A 17,366-nucleotide genomic window follows, 5' to 3' on the forward strand; every position below is an offset into this window, starting at 1 on the left:
AACAGGCAATTTAAAATAAAACCTTTTCATTTTCATCACATTCCTTATTTTATACACAGTGACATTATCACTAGGTTTCTGTGCTTCTCTACACATTGTAGGCAGTTCCTGGCTGGTTGGAGGGGCAGACAAGGTGCTGAAAAAATTAAAAGTTATAAGGAGCTGCATTCTCATGCCACATGGTAATGCTGCACCCCCATGATGGAAACAATTGAAATCCAATGAATGAAAGGAGCAGGCTAGGGACAACAAAGGAGTAAAAGAATTCAATGGTGTTGAATGTCCTCCAGCCAAAAAAAGAGGTGTGCTCTGACTTGCTGCAGCTTCTCATGCACACGGTGAGCAGCTCACAGTGTACAGTGAAATCTGACTAAGTGTTTTCAGTATAGAAGAGGAGCCTGTACAGCAGTACAAAACTGAAGGTAAGGCTGGAATTCTCCTTTAAAGTGGTTGTAAACTCTAAAAAAACAAAAAAACAAAACAACCTGCAGGACAAAATGCGTAACGAGCTAGTATGCATCGCATGTATGCTGTTGCAGCGGTCCCAGTAAACTGCTGTGACCGGTGACATGTCTCCTGGAGTTATTTCCGGGTTTGTGGGCTCCAGCGATGTGATTGGCCGGAGCCACAATGATGTCACTTTACAGCGATGACATCACTTTACGGCGGCTCACTTTATGGCGGACACGGCACAGCTCCTGGAGAAATGGCACGAGCGAGCCGTTCCTTCAGTGCGCATGTGCCGATGTCATCGGTGCAAGTTTAGGAGATATTCACGGTACCTACAAGTAAGCCTTATTATAGGTTTACCTGTAGGTTACAGTGGTTTAACAGGGTTTACAACCACTTTAAGGTGTAGTAGCTGACTACTATTTCAAAACATTAGTGGTATTGTATTTGTGGCTCTGTATGAAACCCTAGCAAATGAGCTGTAAAAAAGGGGATATTCTGTATTTGGAATTCTAATTTAATTTTTACTAAGCAACTTCCAGTGTAGAAAAATGGGATCGTGCTGAGAAGGGGACTGGTGACCATAGATGACCATCAATCCTCCTTGTAAGTGAATGAGTGAAAAATTGTGTGTAGAACATGTAAATTATAATGAACTACCAATTTGAATGGATAAATAATAAATAATCCATCAAAAATGCATTATTCATGTACAACAGTGAAAAAAGCATAAGTCCATATATAGACAATAAGATGAATCACCCAGGTGATTACTAGAAATCAATTGAGGTCCTGCTGAATAGGGACAAAGTGCTTGGTCCACCACCACATATAGAGAGACTGGCCGCTTACCAGAAACTCGTGACCCCCCATTACAGAGGGTCAGAGTAAGCTGTTTGAACTGTTACTCCGGGCTACCACCGAAAGACCAAAAATTGGCACTGGGATGGAACATCAGGGGCCTTGATGTGATGATGGAGTTGTTCACACTTGCGGGATTTAGGGCATCAAACTCTCAGCAGAGTGGATATGATATAAAACGGAAAGAAGCTCCAATAGCGTAAAATCGTTTAGCTTTATTATAAAAACAAAGTAAAAAACACTCACATGTAGAAGTTCAATGTTAAAACAAAGTAAAAAACACTCACATGTAGAAGTTCAATGTTAAGCGCCTGGAAAAGAAGTCTGGAGCGCCGGCCGGAAGCTCACAGACAGCCCGTCCTACTGGTGTCACAGCAGCGGTGGGAGGTGACACGAACCAACTTCCAGTGTAAACTATAAGATCTAGCTATGAAAGCTATATCAAATCCGGCAGTCACTTAATTTTAATTAACATGCTGAACTAATAAAACAAGGTAACTCAGCTTTTCAGTAAGTGCAACAATCCTTCCAAAATCGTGCTCTAATCATATTTGTTAAGAAATGCTTTCTGATTGATTGCTTTAGACATAGAACACATTTACACTTCTCTTTACATTTGTAGTGAATAAGACAGGTTAAAAAGACTTACAGCATGCAGTTGAGCCAAAGGAAAAAAGACATTCTTATAAAATAAGGTCCAGTTATAACAGGGACAAAATTATTTTCTAATCCCCCAAGGCATTCCCTGATCAACAGTATTTCTTAGAAATATCGAGATCCAGTGGAAGCCTCTCTCCTTAATGTACAGCTTTTACTGTAACGTTTTTTTATGTTATTTAAGAGGTCCAAACAGTCATTACACAGTGACATGAACTGTGTGATGCAGTAAAAGATGTCCAAATATGAATTGAGCTTGTTACAAGAAAAGGAGGCAACAAGCTTACAATTTGGAAAAAGACAACAATACTAGAGATGTTTTCTTATTGCTATCTTCTAATTAATGTGGTATTAAAGCAGCAGCTTTGACCCTCTTCTTTTTGGGTCAGGTCTCCCGCCGGCGCTCCTGGTTCCTCCCCCTCAAGCAGTGCTCCCAGAGAAAGCTGCTTGCTCTGGGGACACCACTGCGTGCTCACTCCTGAGCGGCTGCTCTATGTGTTCATAAGACACATAAAGCCGTGGCTTGGAACCCCCCCACTCTCTGCTCATTGGCTTACTGGCTGTGATTGACAGCAGTGGGAACCAATGGGCTCCTTCTGTTGTCTCAGCCAATGAGGAAGGAGAGTCCCGGGACAGCCGAGGCTATTGTGAACATTACTGAGTTGGAGGGGGCTCAGGTAAGGAATGGAGGGGCTTGGAAGGGAGGGTGTGCGCTGCACACAGAAACACAGAAGGTTTTTTACCTTCATGTATAAAATGCATGAAAGTAAAAAGCCTTCAGCCTTTAGAACCACTTGAAGGTCGATTTAACAAAAATCTTTTGTAACATGCAACTCTGCATGCTGTTCTCAAACCATATGGGAGTCATTTCTAAATTAAAATATTTATTTAGATATTTAGATGCCAACCATCAAATATGTTCTTTTTCAAATGGTGACACAGGAAGAGGTGCATAAGCAGGATGTAACAACGACAGTGTGCAAGACTATTAAACAAAATCCTTGTTAATTCAGGTAATAAACACATTTTACTAAATGCATTCTATTAGTGTTGTTAGTTTACTTGGGGGGGGGGGGGGGGGCTTTAGGCATACAGTGGGGCAATTGTGCCACCAATTGTGCAAGTTCTCCCACTTAAAAAGATAAGAGAGGCCTGTAATTGCCATCATAGGTATACCTCAACTATGAGAGACAAAATGTGGAAACAAATCCACACAATCACATTGTCTGATTTTTGAAAGAATTTATTTGCAAATTATGGTGGAAAATAAGTATTTGGTCTCACAGACCTGTATCTTCTTTTTTAAGAGGCTCCTCTGTCCTCCACTCATTACCTGTATTAATGGCACCTGTTTGAACTTGTTATCAGTATAAAAGACACCTGTCCACAACCTCAAACAGTCACACTCCAAACTCCACTATGGTTAAGACCAAAGAGCTGTCGAAGGACACTAGAAACAAAATTGTAGACCTGCACCAGGCTGGGAAGACTGAATCTGCAAGAGGCAAGCAGCTTGGTGTGAAGAAATCAACTGTGGGAGCAATAATTAGAAAATGGAAGACATACAAGACCACTGAGAATCTCCCTCGATCTGGGGCTCCACGTAAGATCTCACCCCGTGGGGTCAAAATGATCACAAGAACGGTGAGCAAAAATCCCAGAACCACACGGGGGGACCTAGTAAATGACCTGCAGAGAGCTGGGACCAACGTAACAAAGGCTACCATCAGTAACACACTATGCCACCAGGGACTCAGGTCCTGCAGTGCCAGACGTGTCCCCCTGCTTAAGCCAGTACATGTCCAGGCCTGTTTGAGGTTTGCTAGAGAGCATTTGGATGATCCAGAAGAGGATTGGGAGAATGTCATATGGTCAGATGAAACCAAAGTAGAACTGTCTGGTAGAAACACAACTCGCTTTGTTTGGAGGAGAGAGAATGCTGAGTTGCAACCAAAGAACACCATACCTACTGTGAAGCATGGGGGTGGCAACATCATGCTTTGGGGCTGTTTCTCTCCAAAGGGAACAGGACGACTGATCCGTGTACATTAAAAGAATGAATGGGGCCATGCATCGTGAGATTTTGAGTGCAAACCTCCTCCCATCAGCAAGGGCATTGAAGATGAAACGTGGCTGGGTCTTTCAGCATGACAATGATCCCAAACACACCGCCCGGGCAACGAAGGAGTGGCTTCGTAAAAAGCATTTCAAGGTCCTGGAGTGGCCTAGCCAGTCTCCAGATCTCAACCCCATAGAAAACCTTGGGAGGGAGTAGAAAATCCATGTTGCCCAGCGACAGCCCCATAACATCACTGCTCTAGAGGAGATCTGCATGGAGGAATGGGCCAATATACCTGCAACAGTGTGTGACAACCTTGTGAAGACTTACAGAAAACGTTTGACATCTGTCATTGCCAACAAAGGATATATAACAAAGTATTGAGATGAACTTTTGATATTGACCAAATACTTATTTTCCACCATAATTTGCAAATAAATTCTTTCAAAAATCAGACAATGTGATTGTCTGGATTTGTTTCCACATTTTGTCTCTCATAGTTGAGGTATACCTATGATGACAATTATAGGCCTCTCTCATCTTTTTAAGTGGGAGAACTTGCACAATTGGTGGCTGACTAAATACTATTTTGCCCCACTGTATATATGCTGGTGGTGTGCTGCATTTTCTATGTAAAATAAAAGGGAGATTGCTTGAACTGCATGTGGATGCAGTTGGCAATTTTTATTCAGTTTCAAGCACCTTCCCTTCACTGCGAATCCCAAATATAGTCATACCACCCACAAGTTCAATCAACAACCAGAATAAACTAAAATGTGAAGTTGAAACTGGACAATACACTGACAAATTTAATACAGTTTATAAAAAGGCAAAATGGAAAACAGAAACACGCTATGACAACATGACAGCAATCAACTTTTTCTACTAGGTTCGATCAGGCAATTTCGATCCCATCTCCTTGCAGTTGATCAAAATCACCATTCAATGTCTTTGATGGCTTTGAAACTTTGGCAAAAAATAGAATTGAAAGGTCAATCATTTCACTAAAGTTTGACATGTAAAGCCAGTTTAAGGGGTTCATTGAGAAATTAAAAAAGATCTTGTATGCGTCTACTTTAATCAGAGATAAAAAGCAAATGTCACCAGCAAACCAGGATCTCCAAAAATGGGTCCAAAACTTTTTTCAATGATCACATAGTTACAAAAAAGGTAATGTTTCCGAGTCATGCAGGATCCCTTCATCAGGCATGTGACCTGACACATGCCTGATGAAGGAGTCCTGCGTGGCTCCGAAACATCCCCTTTTTTGTAACTATGCGATCATTGATTAAAGTTTTGGACCCATTTTTGGAGATCCTGGTGTGCTGGTGACATTTTCTCTTTATGACTGTTTACGATTCCAGCCGATGGTCGCTTCAGCAACCAATTGAAAATACAGCCATCTTTGCAGGAACGTGTGCGTTGGGAATATTGCACTGTACTTTAATCAGAGAACTCCATATGCATGCTCCTTATTGAAGATATTCTTTGAGCTTTATATTAATACTACAGTACATTATATTTCTTTCTTCTCTGACAAATAGGGCAAAATATGAAAAGTTATCAAAACTTCACCTTCATGAGCTTAATGGTCGATATTCCCTGTACTTTGAACCACGGCACAATTCCCCACTGGGTGTTGATTTAATAAGACAGCAGGGTGTTGTGTACTCCTACTGGTGTTGTATTACACCACCTGCATAGAGGTTGTACATTTTTCCATGTTTTGCAGGTTTACTCTGGATACTCCATTTTCATTCAACATTTTAAATACATATTGTTAGTTTAACTGGCTTCCATCCAACTGGCCTTACATCAGTGGGTCAGGGACTGATGTGAATGGTTTAGCTTTCCCTATAAACAACTGTGGAAAAAGTGTCATTAAATAATAAACCAGTTGAAGGAAGCCTTAACTCAAACCCACCCCACCCACTTTCATATATTTCACTCTTAACCCCCTCCTTTCTCACTATTGCTCATTTATTTTTTTAACATCTTTTTTGGGGAACCCTCCTCACACTTTCTAGATTCTAGCCAAGAGAGAATGACATGCTAACTTGTCTGCAGCCTCCTCCTGGGTTACTTACATCAACCATTCCAGGAGGCCTTGGGGTAGTTTACAACGCATGCACCATGAAGCATGCACATCATCAGGAGGCCTGCTGCAAGAACCTGGAAGAGACAGCTGGCTCCCAGTGCCCTCAGACAAAAAGATGAAGGTGTGGGCTTGGAGGTGCAGAAGTGGAGTGGCAGATCCCTACAGAACACTGCTGGATTTGCTGGGTGTGTGAGTATATTTTTGTATATGGATATGGTAAAAAAGGTAAGAGGGAAAAACATGCAAGGTTGAATTTATGTATGCATGTACTAAAAAATAGCATAAAAAATGCACTATGGTGAATACTGGACTTGGGTCACATGGTATGCTGTGTAAAATGTTAGTATGGTCCCATCATCACCATCATCGTAAACTCCCAACAATGCATGAAAATATTGACAAATCACTGACATATCACAGTTGGAGTAAAAAGCGAAGCTCTATGGCTTCACTGTTTTTTCTAGAGTATCATTTTCTAGTGGTTTAATGGTTTAATAAGCCACACTGAGTATGCATAGGTGAGTGCATTTCACAACAAATGGATCTAAATGAAGTAAACTACAATACAATGAAATAAAAAAAGAACAGAAATATTGAAGTACCTAAAATAAACAAGAGCAAGAGATAAAGGCCTACAAGCCCAGCTCTTTTCTCTTACCTCATGCTATACCACTTTGAAATATATCTTTATTCCTAGTGAGGCATCATGGCTGCCAAACTGGCAATGCACAATGTGCAGTTTCTATCAGATGAGAGATATGAGCTGCCAATCAGAATTTGGTGAAGGATGTGGGTTACCATACAAAAGCTGGCCTGACATGGTGCATGGTGAGGGATATGGTAGACAGTGTAATTGTTTTGTTTGACCTGTGCAAAGCCCTTCCATGTGCACCTTAGACCCCTTTCACACTGGGGCGGTTTGCAGGCGTTATTGCGCTAAAAATACCGCCTGCAAGTCGCCCCAAAACAGCCTCCGCTGTTTGTTCAGTGTGAAAGCCCGAGGGCTTTCACACTGAAGCGGTGCGCTGGCAGGAGAAGAAAAAATCTCCTGCAAGCCACATCTTTGGAGCGGTGAAGGAGTGGTGTATTCACCGCTCCTTCACCGCTCCTGCCCATTGAAATCAATGGGACAGCGCGGCTATACCGCGGCAATACCGTGGCTATAGCCGCGCTATACGAGTGGTTTTAACCCTTTTTCGTCCGCCAGCGGGGGGTTAAAACCGCACCGCTAGCGGCCGAATACCGCGGTAAAACAGTGCTAAAAATAGCGCTGTTTTACCGCCGACGCCCCCTACCGCCCCAGTGTGAAAGCAGCCTTACTGTAAAAGCTAGTTATAAATGAGGGTGGTTGCCATTTTTGTTTAGTTTGATGGATTAGGCATGGCAAAATACTAAATGCCTTTAGTTACCATTGTGCTTTGCTGGTCTTCTGTTGTATTTCTGCACCTTTAAAAGGGAATGGGCTCCCTCCAGCCATACCTGCCTTTAAATTATCTATTGCTTTATATGCTCCAACATGAAGGATCTCATAGACTAGAGTTTGGAGAAAGGATGAGAACATCCTGCCAGCAATTTCCCCACTGTATACAGCCAGATCAGGGCGCGCTGTACAACAATACTGGTGACATATGCCCAATTCCGTGTTAACATTCCTTTGGGTTGATCTGCTGTAAATGGTCCAGTTCACATCCAAAGGTTGTCTCAAGCATTTATCAATACTTTTTTATTAGTGCTTAGTAACACAAATATTTATGACTTGTTACAAACCTGACAAAATCTCTCTCCAGTTTATGTCAGACTTTCCCATACATAAAAAATAGTCTCCTGAGATACTTTTGTTACCTTTACATGTCTTATTTCCTTACTGTGTCCAATCAGAGGTGAAAAAACAAATTCTACACCTGATTGCAGTCAGTGAAGACTTTGGATCCAGCACAACGTTCCAGAACCGGTCTTTTAGTGTACTGCCAATGCAGCTTAAAAGTGAATTAACAGATGAACTGTATTCTCACATTCCCTGTTATATTTAAGCACCTATTTTCCATGGCAGTAAAAGATTACTATTAAGTGATCTGTATGTCATAAAAACATTTTACTTCTATTGTTTTTTTAGTTAAATCTTGCAATCAAAATCAGAAAACCAAGTATAATTTTGTGGTACTAGGAAATTTGTATGGAATTTGTTAATGATTACAAGAAAGTCAGTGAAATAGATCCCCTGCAGCCAGCAACATTACTCCCCCCCCCCCCCCCCCACCTGTAGTCAGCTTTAATAGCCCCAAGCAACAATAGATTCCCCCAGCAACATTAGACTCTGACCTGCAAAAAATATTCCCTAGCAACAACAGATCAACCCCAGGAACAATAGACCCCTACCAACAATAGACCCTCCAGCAGTCAGCAACAACAGACCACTCCCTCAACAATAGTTTCTCTAGCAACAACAGATCCCCCCAGCAACATTAGACCCCCTGCAACAAAATACCCCCTAGCAACAACGGATCCACCCCAGGAACAATAGACCCCTACCAGCAACAGTAGATCTAGCAGCCAGCATTAATAGACACTCCAGCAACAATAGACCCCTCCCTCAACAGTAGATCCCTCCTAGCAACAATTGACCACCAGCAACATAGGACCACCCTTCCTCCCCAGAAACAGTAGAACCCTCCGTCAACAATAGATCCCCCAGCAACAATAGACCCCCTGCAACAAAATGCCCCCTATCAACAACAGATACACCCCAGGAACAATAGACCCCTACCAGCAACAATAGATCCCACAGCAGCTAGCATTAATAGACCCTCCAGCAATCAGCAACAATAGATCCCTCGCTCAGCAGTAGATCTCTCCCAGCAACAATTGACTCTCCAGCAACATAATCCCACTCCAACAACAATAGATTCCACCCTCAACAATAGATACCCCCAGTAATAATAGATCCCCCAGCAGCTAGCATTAATAGACCCTCCCTCAACAGGAGATCCCTCTCAGCAAAAAATGACCTACCAGCAACATAAGAGCCCCCCAGCAACAATAGATTCCCCAGTCACCAGCATTACCAGACCCTCCAGCAGCCATCAACAATAGACCCACCAGCAACAGAACGGCCCCCTACAGCAACAATATACCCCTCCTTCAATGGTAGATCCCGTCCCCCAGCAGCCAGCATCAGTTTACCCTCCAGCACACCCCTGCACCCCTTGCTATTACATACATTCAGTGCTTGAGGCGCTGGAACTGCGTTCCTGGCTAAAACCCCTGCCAGGTTTTCTTTTCATCGGTTTCTTTTTGAGATTTCTCTGTTTCATAGACACAACGGGAAGTAAGAGGAGATCTTTCCAAAGTGTGGGGAAATCCCTTTTAGCATAGCTCCCAATTTTCCCTGGTTTCGAGGGACTGTCCCTGATTTGAAGCAATGTCCCTCTCTCCCTCATTCCTCTTCATTTGTCCCTCATTTTGGTCTGATCTATATAGAGGTATATAAAATGCACTTTTTATCTTTCAAAAAGTGTTTCCCAGTGCTAAACCTTTCATCCAAAGTCTAAATTGCCGCATTTGTAAATTTTAAGAGCCAATATAAAGGTATAGTAGTGGTAAAAAAAAAAAAAAAAAAAACCCTTGTGGATTTAATTAACATCTTTTTTTTGGTTAATTCTCCTTTAAGGGGGTGTGGCAGGGGGGCGTGTCATATGCCTACATACGTTTGCTAGTAGGTGTCCCTCATTCCTATCTCAAAATGTAGGGAGGTATGCTTTTAGACAGTTGTCACCTAAAGAGTTGTCCACATGTTTGTGCAGGTTTTCATGCTCTGACAATTTCTGATTTATTCTTGTTCTGGTGACAACTATACAATTTTATATTTCTAACACTTTTTATCTTGGTGACAATGGACACTAGGAGAAATAGAGTGGGTGCCCCTGGGAATACAGACAGTAACATAACCCCAAAGCTACAGGAGTTCTAACCATTTCCTAATACTAAAAGCAGATCTTCACCCTCTTCTACTTTCATGTAACTGCTCTTTCCCCTTTCCTTTCACACAATAGGAGATTTTGTTTATGCAAATACCTCTTGGGATCATAACATCTCGCATCTCAGGAGGCTTCAAGGCAACCTACTGCAGATATGCATGCACTGCTGTCCTCAATCAGGGGCCAGCTGCCTGGAAGAGACAGCTGGCTCCTGATGAAGTAAGCAAAGAAGATGGTGGTGTGGGCCCTGGCGTGCTATTGCAGAGCAGCAGACTATAGCAGGACAATGCTGGCTGCATGAGTATATGTTTTGAGGCTAACCCAACAAAAGTTTGAGCTTTAGGCTTGGTCCACACTTCCGTGACTTGGAATCTGACTTGTGAAACCCCAAGTTGCGTGACATGTGTAACCCAAAAAAAGTTTGAGCTTTAGGCTCGGTTCACACTTCCGCAACTTTGGATCTGACTTGTGAGAACCCAAGTTGCGTGACGTGTGTAACCCAACAAAAGGTTGAGTTTTAGGCTCGGTTCACACTTCTGTGACTTGGCATTCGACTTGTGAGACCTCAAGTCACGTGACATGTGTAACCCAACAAAAGTTTGAGCTTTAGGCTCGTTCACACCGCTGCAACTTGGCATCCGACTTGTGAGACCCCAAATCGCCTGACATGTGTAACCCAACAAAAGTTTACGCTTTAGGCTCGGTTCACACTTCCGCGACTTGGCATTCGACTTGTGAGACCCCAAGTCATGTGACATGTGGAATCCCATGTTTCTCAATGAGAGCTGTCTTAATTAGCACTACTACTACTAGTTGCTCTGACTTTAGAAAAGGTTCCTGTACTACTTCAAGATGACTTCTATCCGACTTGTGCCTCAAAGTAGTACTCAAGTCGCCAGAAAGTCTCCTGGCAAAGTCTCACTGGAGGTTGGGGCAGTGTGAACTGAACCTTGCACTTTATTGACATTTATAGTTACATTCCTTTTTTTATAATGCTATTTTTATATGAAAATTTCAGAACTGAATATCACTGACTGTTGAAATATTCTCTTAGCACAAAGTTTACCAATAAATCTACATCGCAACTATTCCTCATATAAATCTGAACCTTCCTTTCTACAGTATAACATCTGAGTGATACAGTACAACTCCTGTAAAGTATCCCTAGCTGTGCTGGGCTGGAACACAGTCAAGAATGAAGAAGAAACATGTGTCACTAAACTTTTACTATTCCCAATGGCAGTGTCACGCTGAAAATGATAGAGGACTTAGATGACTTCAAACATGTTCCAACATCAACCCACACATGATTATACTAATTAGGGACATGCCCTTAATACGGTTCAAAATCGGACACAAGTGGAAAAAAAATACATATGCCAACCGCTATAAAGCCAAACAATATCACTTGCAGAATCTTTTATTGCATGCTCCAGCTTTGCTATCTGTACAATTACCATCTGCCAAAAAACAGATTACACTGGACGATCCACCCAGGCAGAGGGGGAGTGTCTGTGTTTTGCTAATCTGTGCACATTAATGAAAAAAGGTATAGTAACATAATTTATATAACAATATAGATAAGTGAATGCAGCTTATGTCAACAAGCAAAACCTTAGCATACAATAACACAAAACAGTGCACAGCAAAGTGATAGAGAAAGTAGCTAGATTAGCACATTGCATGATCAGGTAGTGATCACAATTGATGGATTTCAGAACACAGTCATACAACATTGCACTTTGCATCACCTGTCTATCTATGAACTATCAAGATTTTTTTTTTTTTTTAAAGTAACCCCCAAAGACATTTAAAAACTGATTTGCTTTTTCAATTACTTGCCTTTTGACAGCTTCTGTGCATATCCAAGATGTGCAGATATAACTCCAAAGAGAAACAGGAAAAAGACCCTTGAAATCATGATCCCAAGTCCCCTAGTCAAGCACAATGAGATAGATAGATGCTGGTATGAAACACTCAGCAAGGTAGCTGAGTTTAAACTTCTCTCCTTCCAGTGACAGGGGTTGGAACTTGACAGCTAAGTTTTAGGTGGGTGGAGACATGACGACACTCTCTCCAAAAAATGTTTCTCTTGATTTGCATATGTGTAATAATATCAGATTGCTTATGTAATCATATTCTGGTTACTATTAAACATTGTAGAAGAGGCAGTTGGAAATAAAAGCAGTGGATTCTGCTTTCTCTGTTAGGGGAAAACTATATGATTTTGGAAAAGGGAAGGATTTGAGGAAAGTGGAACTTCCTTAATTGTTGAACTGTTACTGTGAGCAAAGTAGAGGTAATAGTCCTGTTATTATCATTAAACTATCACGGCTGTGCTAAAAATAGATCGTGGAAAGACGAGCTAATAATAAAACTGCAGATATAGCTGTATAGCTGCTATATAAATTTTGTTTCCAGAGAAAAAAAAAGTTACAAAAAGTACTAATGGAAATTGATTCATGAATCCGGTGAGGCTGACAAATACAGTTCATTTGGATATATAAGGATTCATTCACTAAGGGCTCATTAACACAAGTGTTGCCTTCTGAAGAGCATTCAGCGGTGGATCGCTTTGCAGAGAGCGATTGACAGTGGGGTGAGTAGAACATCTGAGTGACCCAAAACACAGTCTCTCCCTTTTCCTGGTGCTATTGTACAAGGAATTTCTAGGAGGCTGAAATCATTTTAAATTGAGGTGCTTGCACTACTTGCATTTACAACGCATTTGGATTATAAACTCTCACAAGTGGGAGCCCTCCTAACCTCCTAATTGTATTGTAAGTGTACTCTCTCCCTTTACTGTATATTAAAGTGTTGTACATACCGTTGGCGCTTTAAAAATCCTGTATTATCACAACAATTTATTTATTTATTTTAAATAAACACATACCATATTTACCTGCGTATAACACGCACCTTTTCCCCCTTAAGTCAGGGGAAAATCGTGGGTGCGCATTATACACCAATCCCTGCTGTCTCTGAGGGAAGAGAAGCGAGCGCCGCTGAATTACATAGAGCCGCGATCTCCTGTGTACCCGGAGCTCCGTCACGCACAGCAACACCTCCTGGCCCCACATTGGGCCACTGTTCTGTCTATAATATGAGCAGGACCGGGAGGCGTGGCTGTGAGTGACGGAGCGCCGGGTACACAGGAGTTTGCGGCTCTGTGTAATTCAGCGGTGCTCGCTCCTCCTCTTCCCTCAGAGACAGCAGGGATAATCCAACACTGGCGAGGCTGCAATGATGGGAAAGGTGAGGCTGCAGATGGGCACTGAACAGGCTGCATTGTTGGGCAATTTATAGGCTGCAGATGGGCACTGAACAGGCTGCATTGTTGGGCAATTTATAGGCTGCAGATGGGCACTGAACAGGCTGCATTGTTGGGCAATTTATAGGCTGCAGATGGGCACTGAACAGGCTGCATTGTTGGGCAATTTAATGGTTGCAGATGGGCACTGAGCAGGGTGCATTATTGGGCAATTTAATGGCTGCAAATGGGCACTGAGCAGGGTGCATTGATGAGCTGTGACCCTAACTTTTGCTTAAAAGTTTATTTATTTAAAATGTAAGTTTGTTTCCTTAAACTTCCCTCCTAAAATTGGGGTGCGTATTATACGCCTGTGTGTGTTATACGCCAATTAATACGGTACTTGCATTTCAAGTTTTCAGTTTTAAAACCAACCCAAATGTGTATGCATATTTGTGTGATCTGTAGATAAGCACAGAGATTGTAATAACTAACTGAAATGAAATCTGTGATGACTGCACATCAGACAAATCTGTATGCATATAGATAGATACAAAAAAATCCTAATTAGCTAGAAAAATTGATTTCTCTGGATAAAGCAGATTGGATTACGTTTCTAAATACTGCATATAAATAAATAATACCACAATACCAAAAAAATCAGAACATTTTCTTATAGTTCTGCATGATTAAAGCTGAACAACTTCAGAGAGACATAAAAGGCCCCATGCACAAAGGGCTTAAAAAAATGCCTGTTTTACAAGCGTTTGACAATTATTTTTCATGAGAAAAACCCACCACCAGTGTGTTCAAGAGAGTTTTTGAGCAGAAAAAATGCTTGACGCTTTTAAATGCATCTAAAGCTTTTAACCATTTACCGACCACGCTATTGCTGAATGACGGCTACAGCGGGGTCGGCCAGTTCTGGGAGGGCATCATATGACGTCCTCCCGTGATCGCGCCTGCTGTGTGCCCGCTGCAGCATGCATGCAGGGCGCTCTGTGATTGCTGTGTCCTTAGGACACAGCTGATCACAGATCAGGGTAAAGGAGAGGGGAGGAGAGCCGATAACCGGCTTGTGTGAAAGGAACATCTACACTGATAAGTGGGCACTGATTATCAGTGTCCTGATTATCAGTGCAGCCCCAACAGTGCTTATCAGTGCTACCTATCAGTGGCCACCAGTTCTGCCAATCAGTGTTCATTGGTGCTACCAATCAGTGCCCATCAGTGCTGCCAATCATTGCCTCCTCATTAGTATCACCTATCAGTGCTGCCTATCAGTGCCCATCAGTGCCACCTATTAGTGCCCATCAGTGTCGCCTATCAGTAGCCTTCAGTGCTGCCTATCAGTGTTGCATATCAATGCCGCCTATCAGTGTCTCCTCATCAGTGCCCACCAGTGCCGCCTCATCAGTGCAGCCTATCAGAGCCCATCAGTTCTGCCTCATCAGTGCCCATCAGTCCAACCCATCAGCACCCATCAGTTCCGCCTCATCAGTGCACATCAGTGAAGGAGAAAAATTACTGGTTGCAAAATTTTATAACTATAAAAAACATGCTAGACATGTTTAAGCTTGAGCGTTCATTCATTCCAATAGGCAGAATCCATTAACGCTCAAACACTTGACGTGCCTAAGCAAGCCTAAACATGCCTAAGCACGTCTGCAAATTTTTTTTTTAAGCAGCTTTTTTTCTGTTATGCCCTGTACACAGGATCGAACCTTCCGACAACAAAACCGTGGATTTTTGGTCGAAGGGTGTTGGCTCCAACTTGTCTTGCATACACACGGTCACACAAATGTTGGTCAACAATTATGAACGTAGTGACGTACAAGACCTACGTGATATGTCCATTACAAATGTTAGTTTTACAAGATCAATCGCTTCCGGCTCATACTTGATTCCGAGCATGCGTGGACTTTTGTGCAACGGACTTGTGTACACACGATCAGAAAGTCCGACAACAAACATTTGTTGGCGGAAAATTTGAGAACCTGCTAGCCAACATTTGTTGGGGGAAAGTCCGACAACAAATGTCTGATGGAGCATACACATGGTCAGACTTACCGGCAACAAGCTCACATCCAACATTTCCCATCGGAAAATCCGATCGTGTATACGCGGCATAAGAAGTAAAAGGTGTTCTGAGGAGAAAATCAAGCTCCCTGTGTGCATGAGGCCAAATAACTGGTTTAGCCCAGGTATGAATTTAAATATTTTATAAAACACAGTAATACAAGTTCCTGAAAATGTTGTAAAGCAACTCTGTCCTGAGTAAAATATGGGGGCTACCAGTGCTAAACCTCTTTTAGAAAAGCTAGCAGCCTAGCTGTCATTCTGATCCAGCGGCTTCACTACTTTCTGAATCACTGACCTGGAAATTTGACTTTCCTTTGGCTTTCAGCACTTGTTGAATGCTTGTTCTGGATCTGTGAAAAACTGCCAGCCAACTACATTTTTTTACATAAAGGCTAGCAGTGCCAACCCACATATTCTCTCTTGGCAGTTGTGGGATGATGTGGTACAATTCTTGCAACACACAGTAACACATGTTACGGGCATTAATGCGATGTAGTGTTATTCATTCCCTAAGGCACCTTGCCGGTACACCTGTGTTGCAGTGCACCACAATGCATGGTAATACATTGCTTTGTGTTCTGGTGCACTGCGTCTTAAAAAAATATTGCAGGTACAGTTTTTCTGCATCTTGGTGCGTTGTAAGTTCATTCAAATAAATGTGTTGCCTTAATGCACAAAACACACGCTAACCTGCATGCATTACCACACGCATCAGTGTGAATGAGCCTTAAGACTGGTTGAATAAAACACACACACATATGTGTATGTTTAATAGTTTTCTTGGAGTTTCTGACGAAATCCAAAGCAGACTCCTAGACGTCTTGACTTTGTAGCAGAAAATTGATGTTCTTGCATACTGAAAACTCAGGTCTTGGGGCTTGGAGAGTGTTATGCAACGGTAAGGAAAGAATGCATGAATCTATATCTATACTAAAACTTGAAGACAGTTTAATTTATTTTACGGAAGAATTACAAGCAAATGTAAATACTTCAGTATAATCCATATGTATGTTTATTTAATATTTGCTACAACGTTTTATTTTTTTAAATTGTGCCTCGTGTGTTTACTGACAATTCCCATAAACCCCTGTACACCAACTTCCAATCATAGTTAAAGTGGCCACATATGTACTAGCTACAAAAATAGAAAAGGAGGGGAAGGGCATGGTCAGTACATCATATATGCCATCTCACCCATTTGCAGTTCTGACAGTTTCACATTACTCATGCTGATGGGTGCTGGGGAAGGAATGTTTATAAATAATTAGGTTTAAGACATAACTAATGTCCATAGATTTTTCCCTTTCAGACATAGCGGCTAAAGGCCATAAGCACAAAGTATTGTGGACACAATCATTATGCATGGTTGCTTTTTTCAGGACAAAATTAGCGTACTCAACATTTTTTACAACCAGCAATAATCAGAATTACATTTAAGACACAAATATTGCCCATAGATGTTCCCTTTCAGACAGGGTGTCTATAGATTTGGACCTTTATCAATATATTGTTACATGCCATAAGCACAAAAGCTTTTTTGAAGACAAAATTGGCTTACTAAACAATTTGCACAATCAATAACGTGTTATAGGCCAACTAGGCCTCCCATGGTTAGATAGTAAATGAGGTTCTCTACTTTATTTGTAGAGTCACCAAATCTTCTTGTGAACTTCATGGATGTCAAACAGGGTTCAATTCTTGCAAAAGTTAGGTTTTGCTACATACTTGTAAGTGGTAATCTCAGCTCCTGTCATACATTATGGTTGAATATCAGAGACGGATTTGTTTGCCATGGACAGCTGCTAGCTAACAGAGACAGTGGGTCTCACCATTTATATGCATTTGGATGGGAATTCTTTGAGATGAAAAATGAAACAGCATCTGGGCCATGAATGACACTGATAGCTTTAGAACATCTCAGGCTGCCAGATGGAC

The 17,366-nt window shown here is 41.8% G+C and overlaps 1 protein-coding gene across 50 annotated transcripts in view; it reads right to left on the reverse strand.

Moving 5' to 3' along the window:
* The window catches only part of ABI3BP (ABI family member 3 binding protein), a 496,221-nt gene extending 484,069 nt beyond the window's left edge, over positions 1-12,152 (reverse strand). For 44 of the 50 annotated variants that reach the window (XM_073614909.1, XM_073614887.1, XM_073614930.1 and 41 more), the window contains exon 1: positions 11,942-12,151. In XM_073614909.1, coding sequence (XP_073471010.1) covers positions 11,942-12,020 — 79 coding nt within the window. In that variant the 5' untranslated portion in view covers positions 12,021-12,151. Of the gene's footprint in view, positions 1-11,941 lie in introns of all 50 variants that reach the window. The other 6 variants (XM_073614932.1, XM_073614923.1, XM_073614924.1 and 3 more) reach the window with 2 other exon arrangements.
* Between the last annotated feature and the right edge of the window lie 5,214 nt (positions 12,153-17,366).

The sequence above is a fragment of the Aquarana catesbeiana genome, linkage group LG02 (assembly GCF_042186555.1).
Source record: "Aquarana catesbeiana isolate 2022-GZ linkage group LG02, ASM4218655v1, whole genome shotgun sequence".
In the NCBI taxonomy this organism is placed as follows: Eukaryota; Metazoa; Chordata; class Amphibia; order Anura; family Ranidae; genus Aquarana; species Aquarana catesbeiana.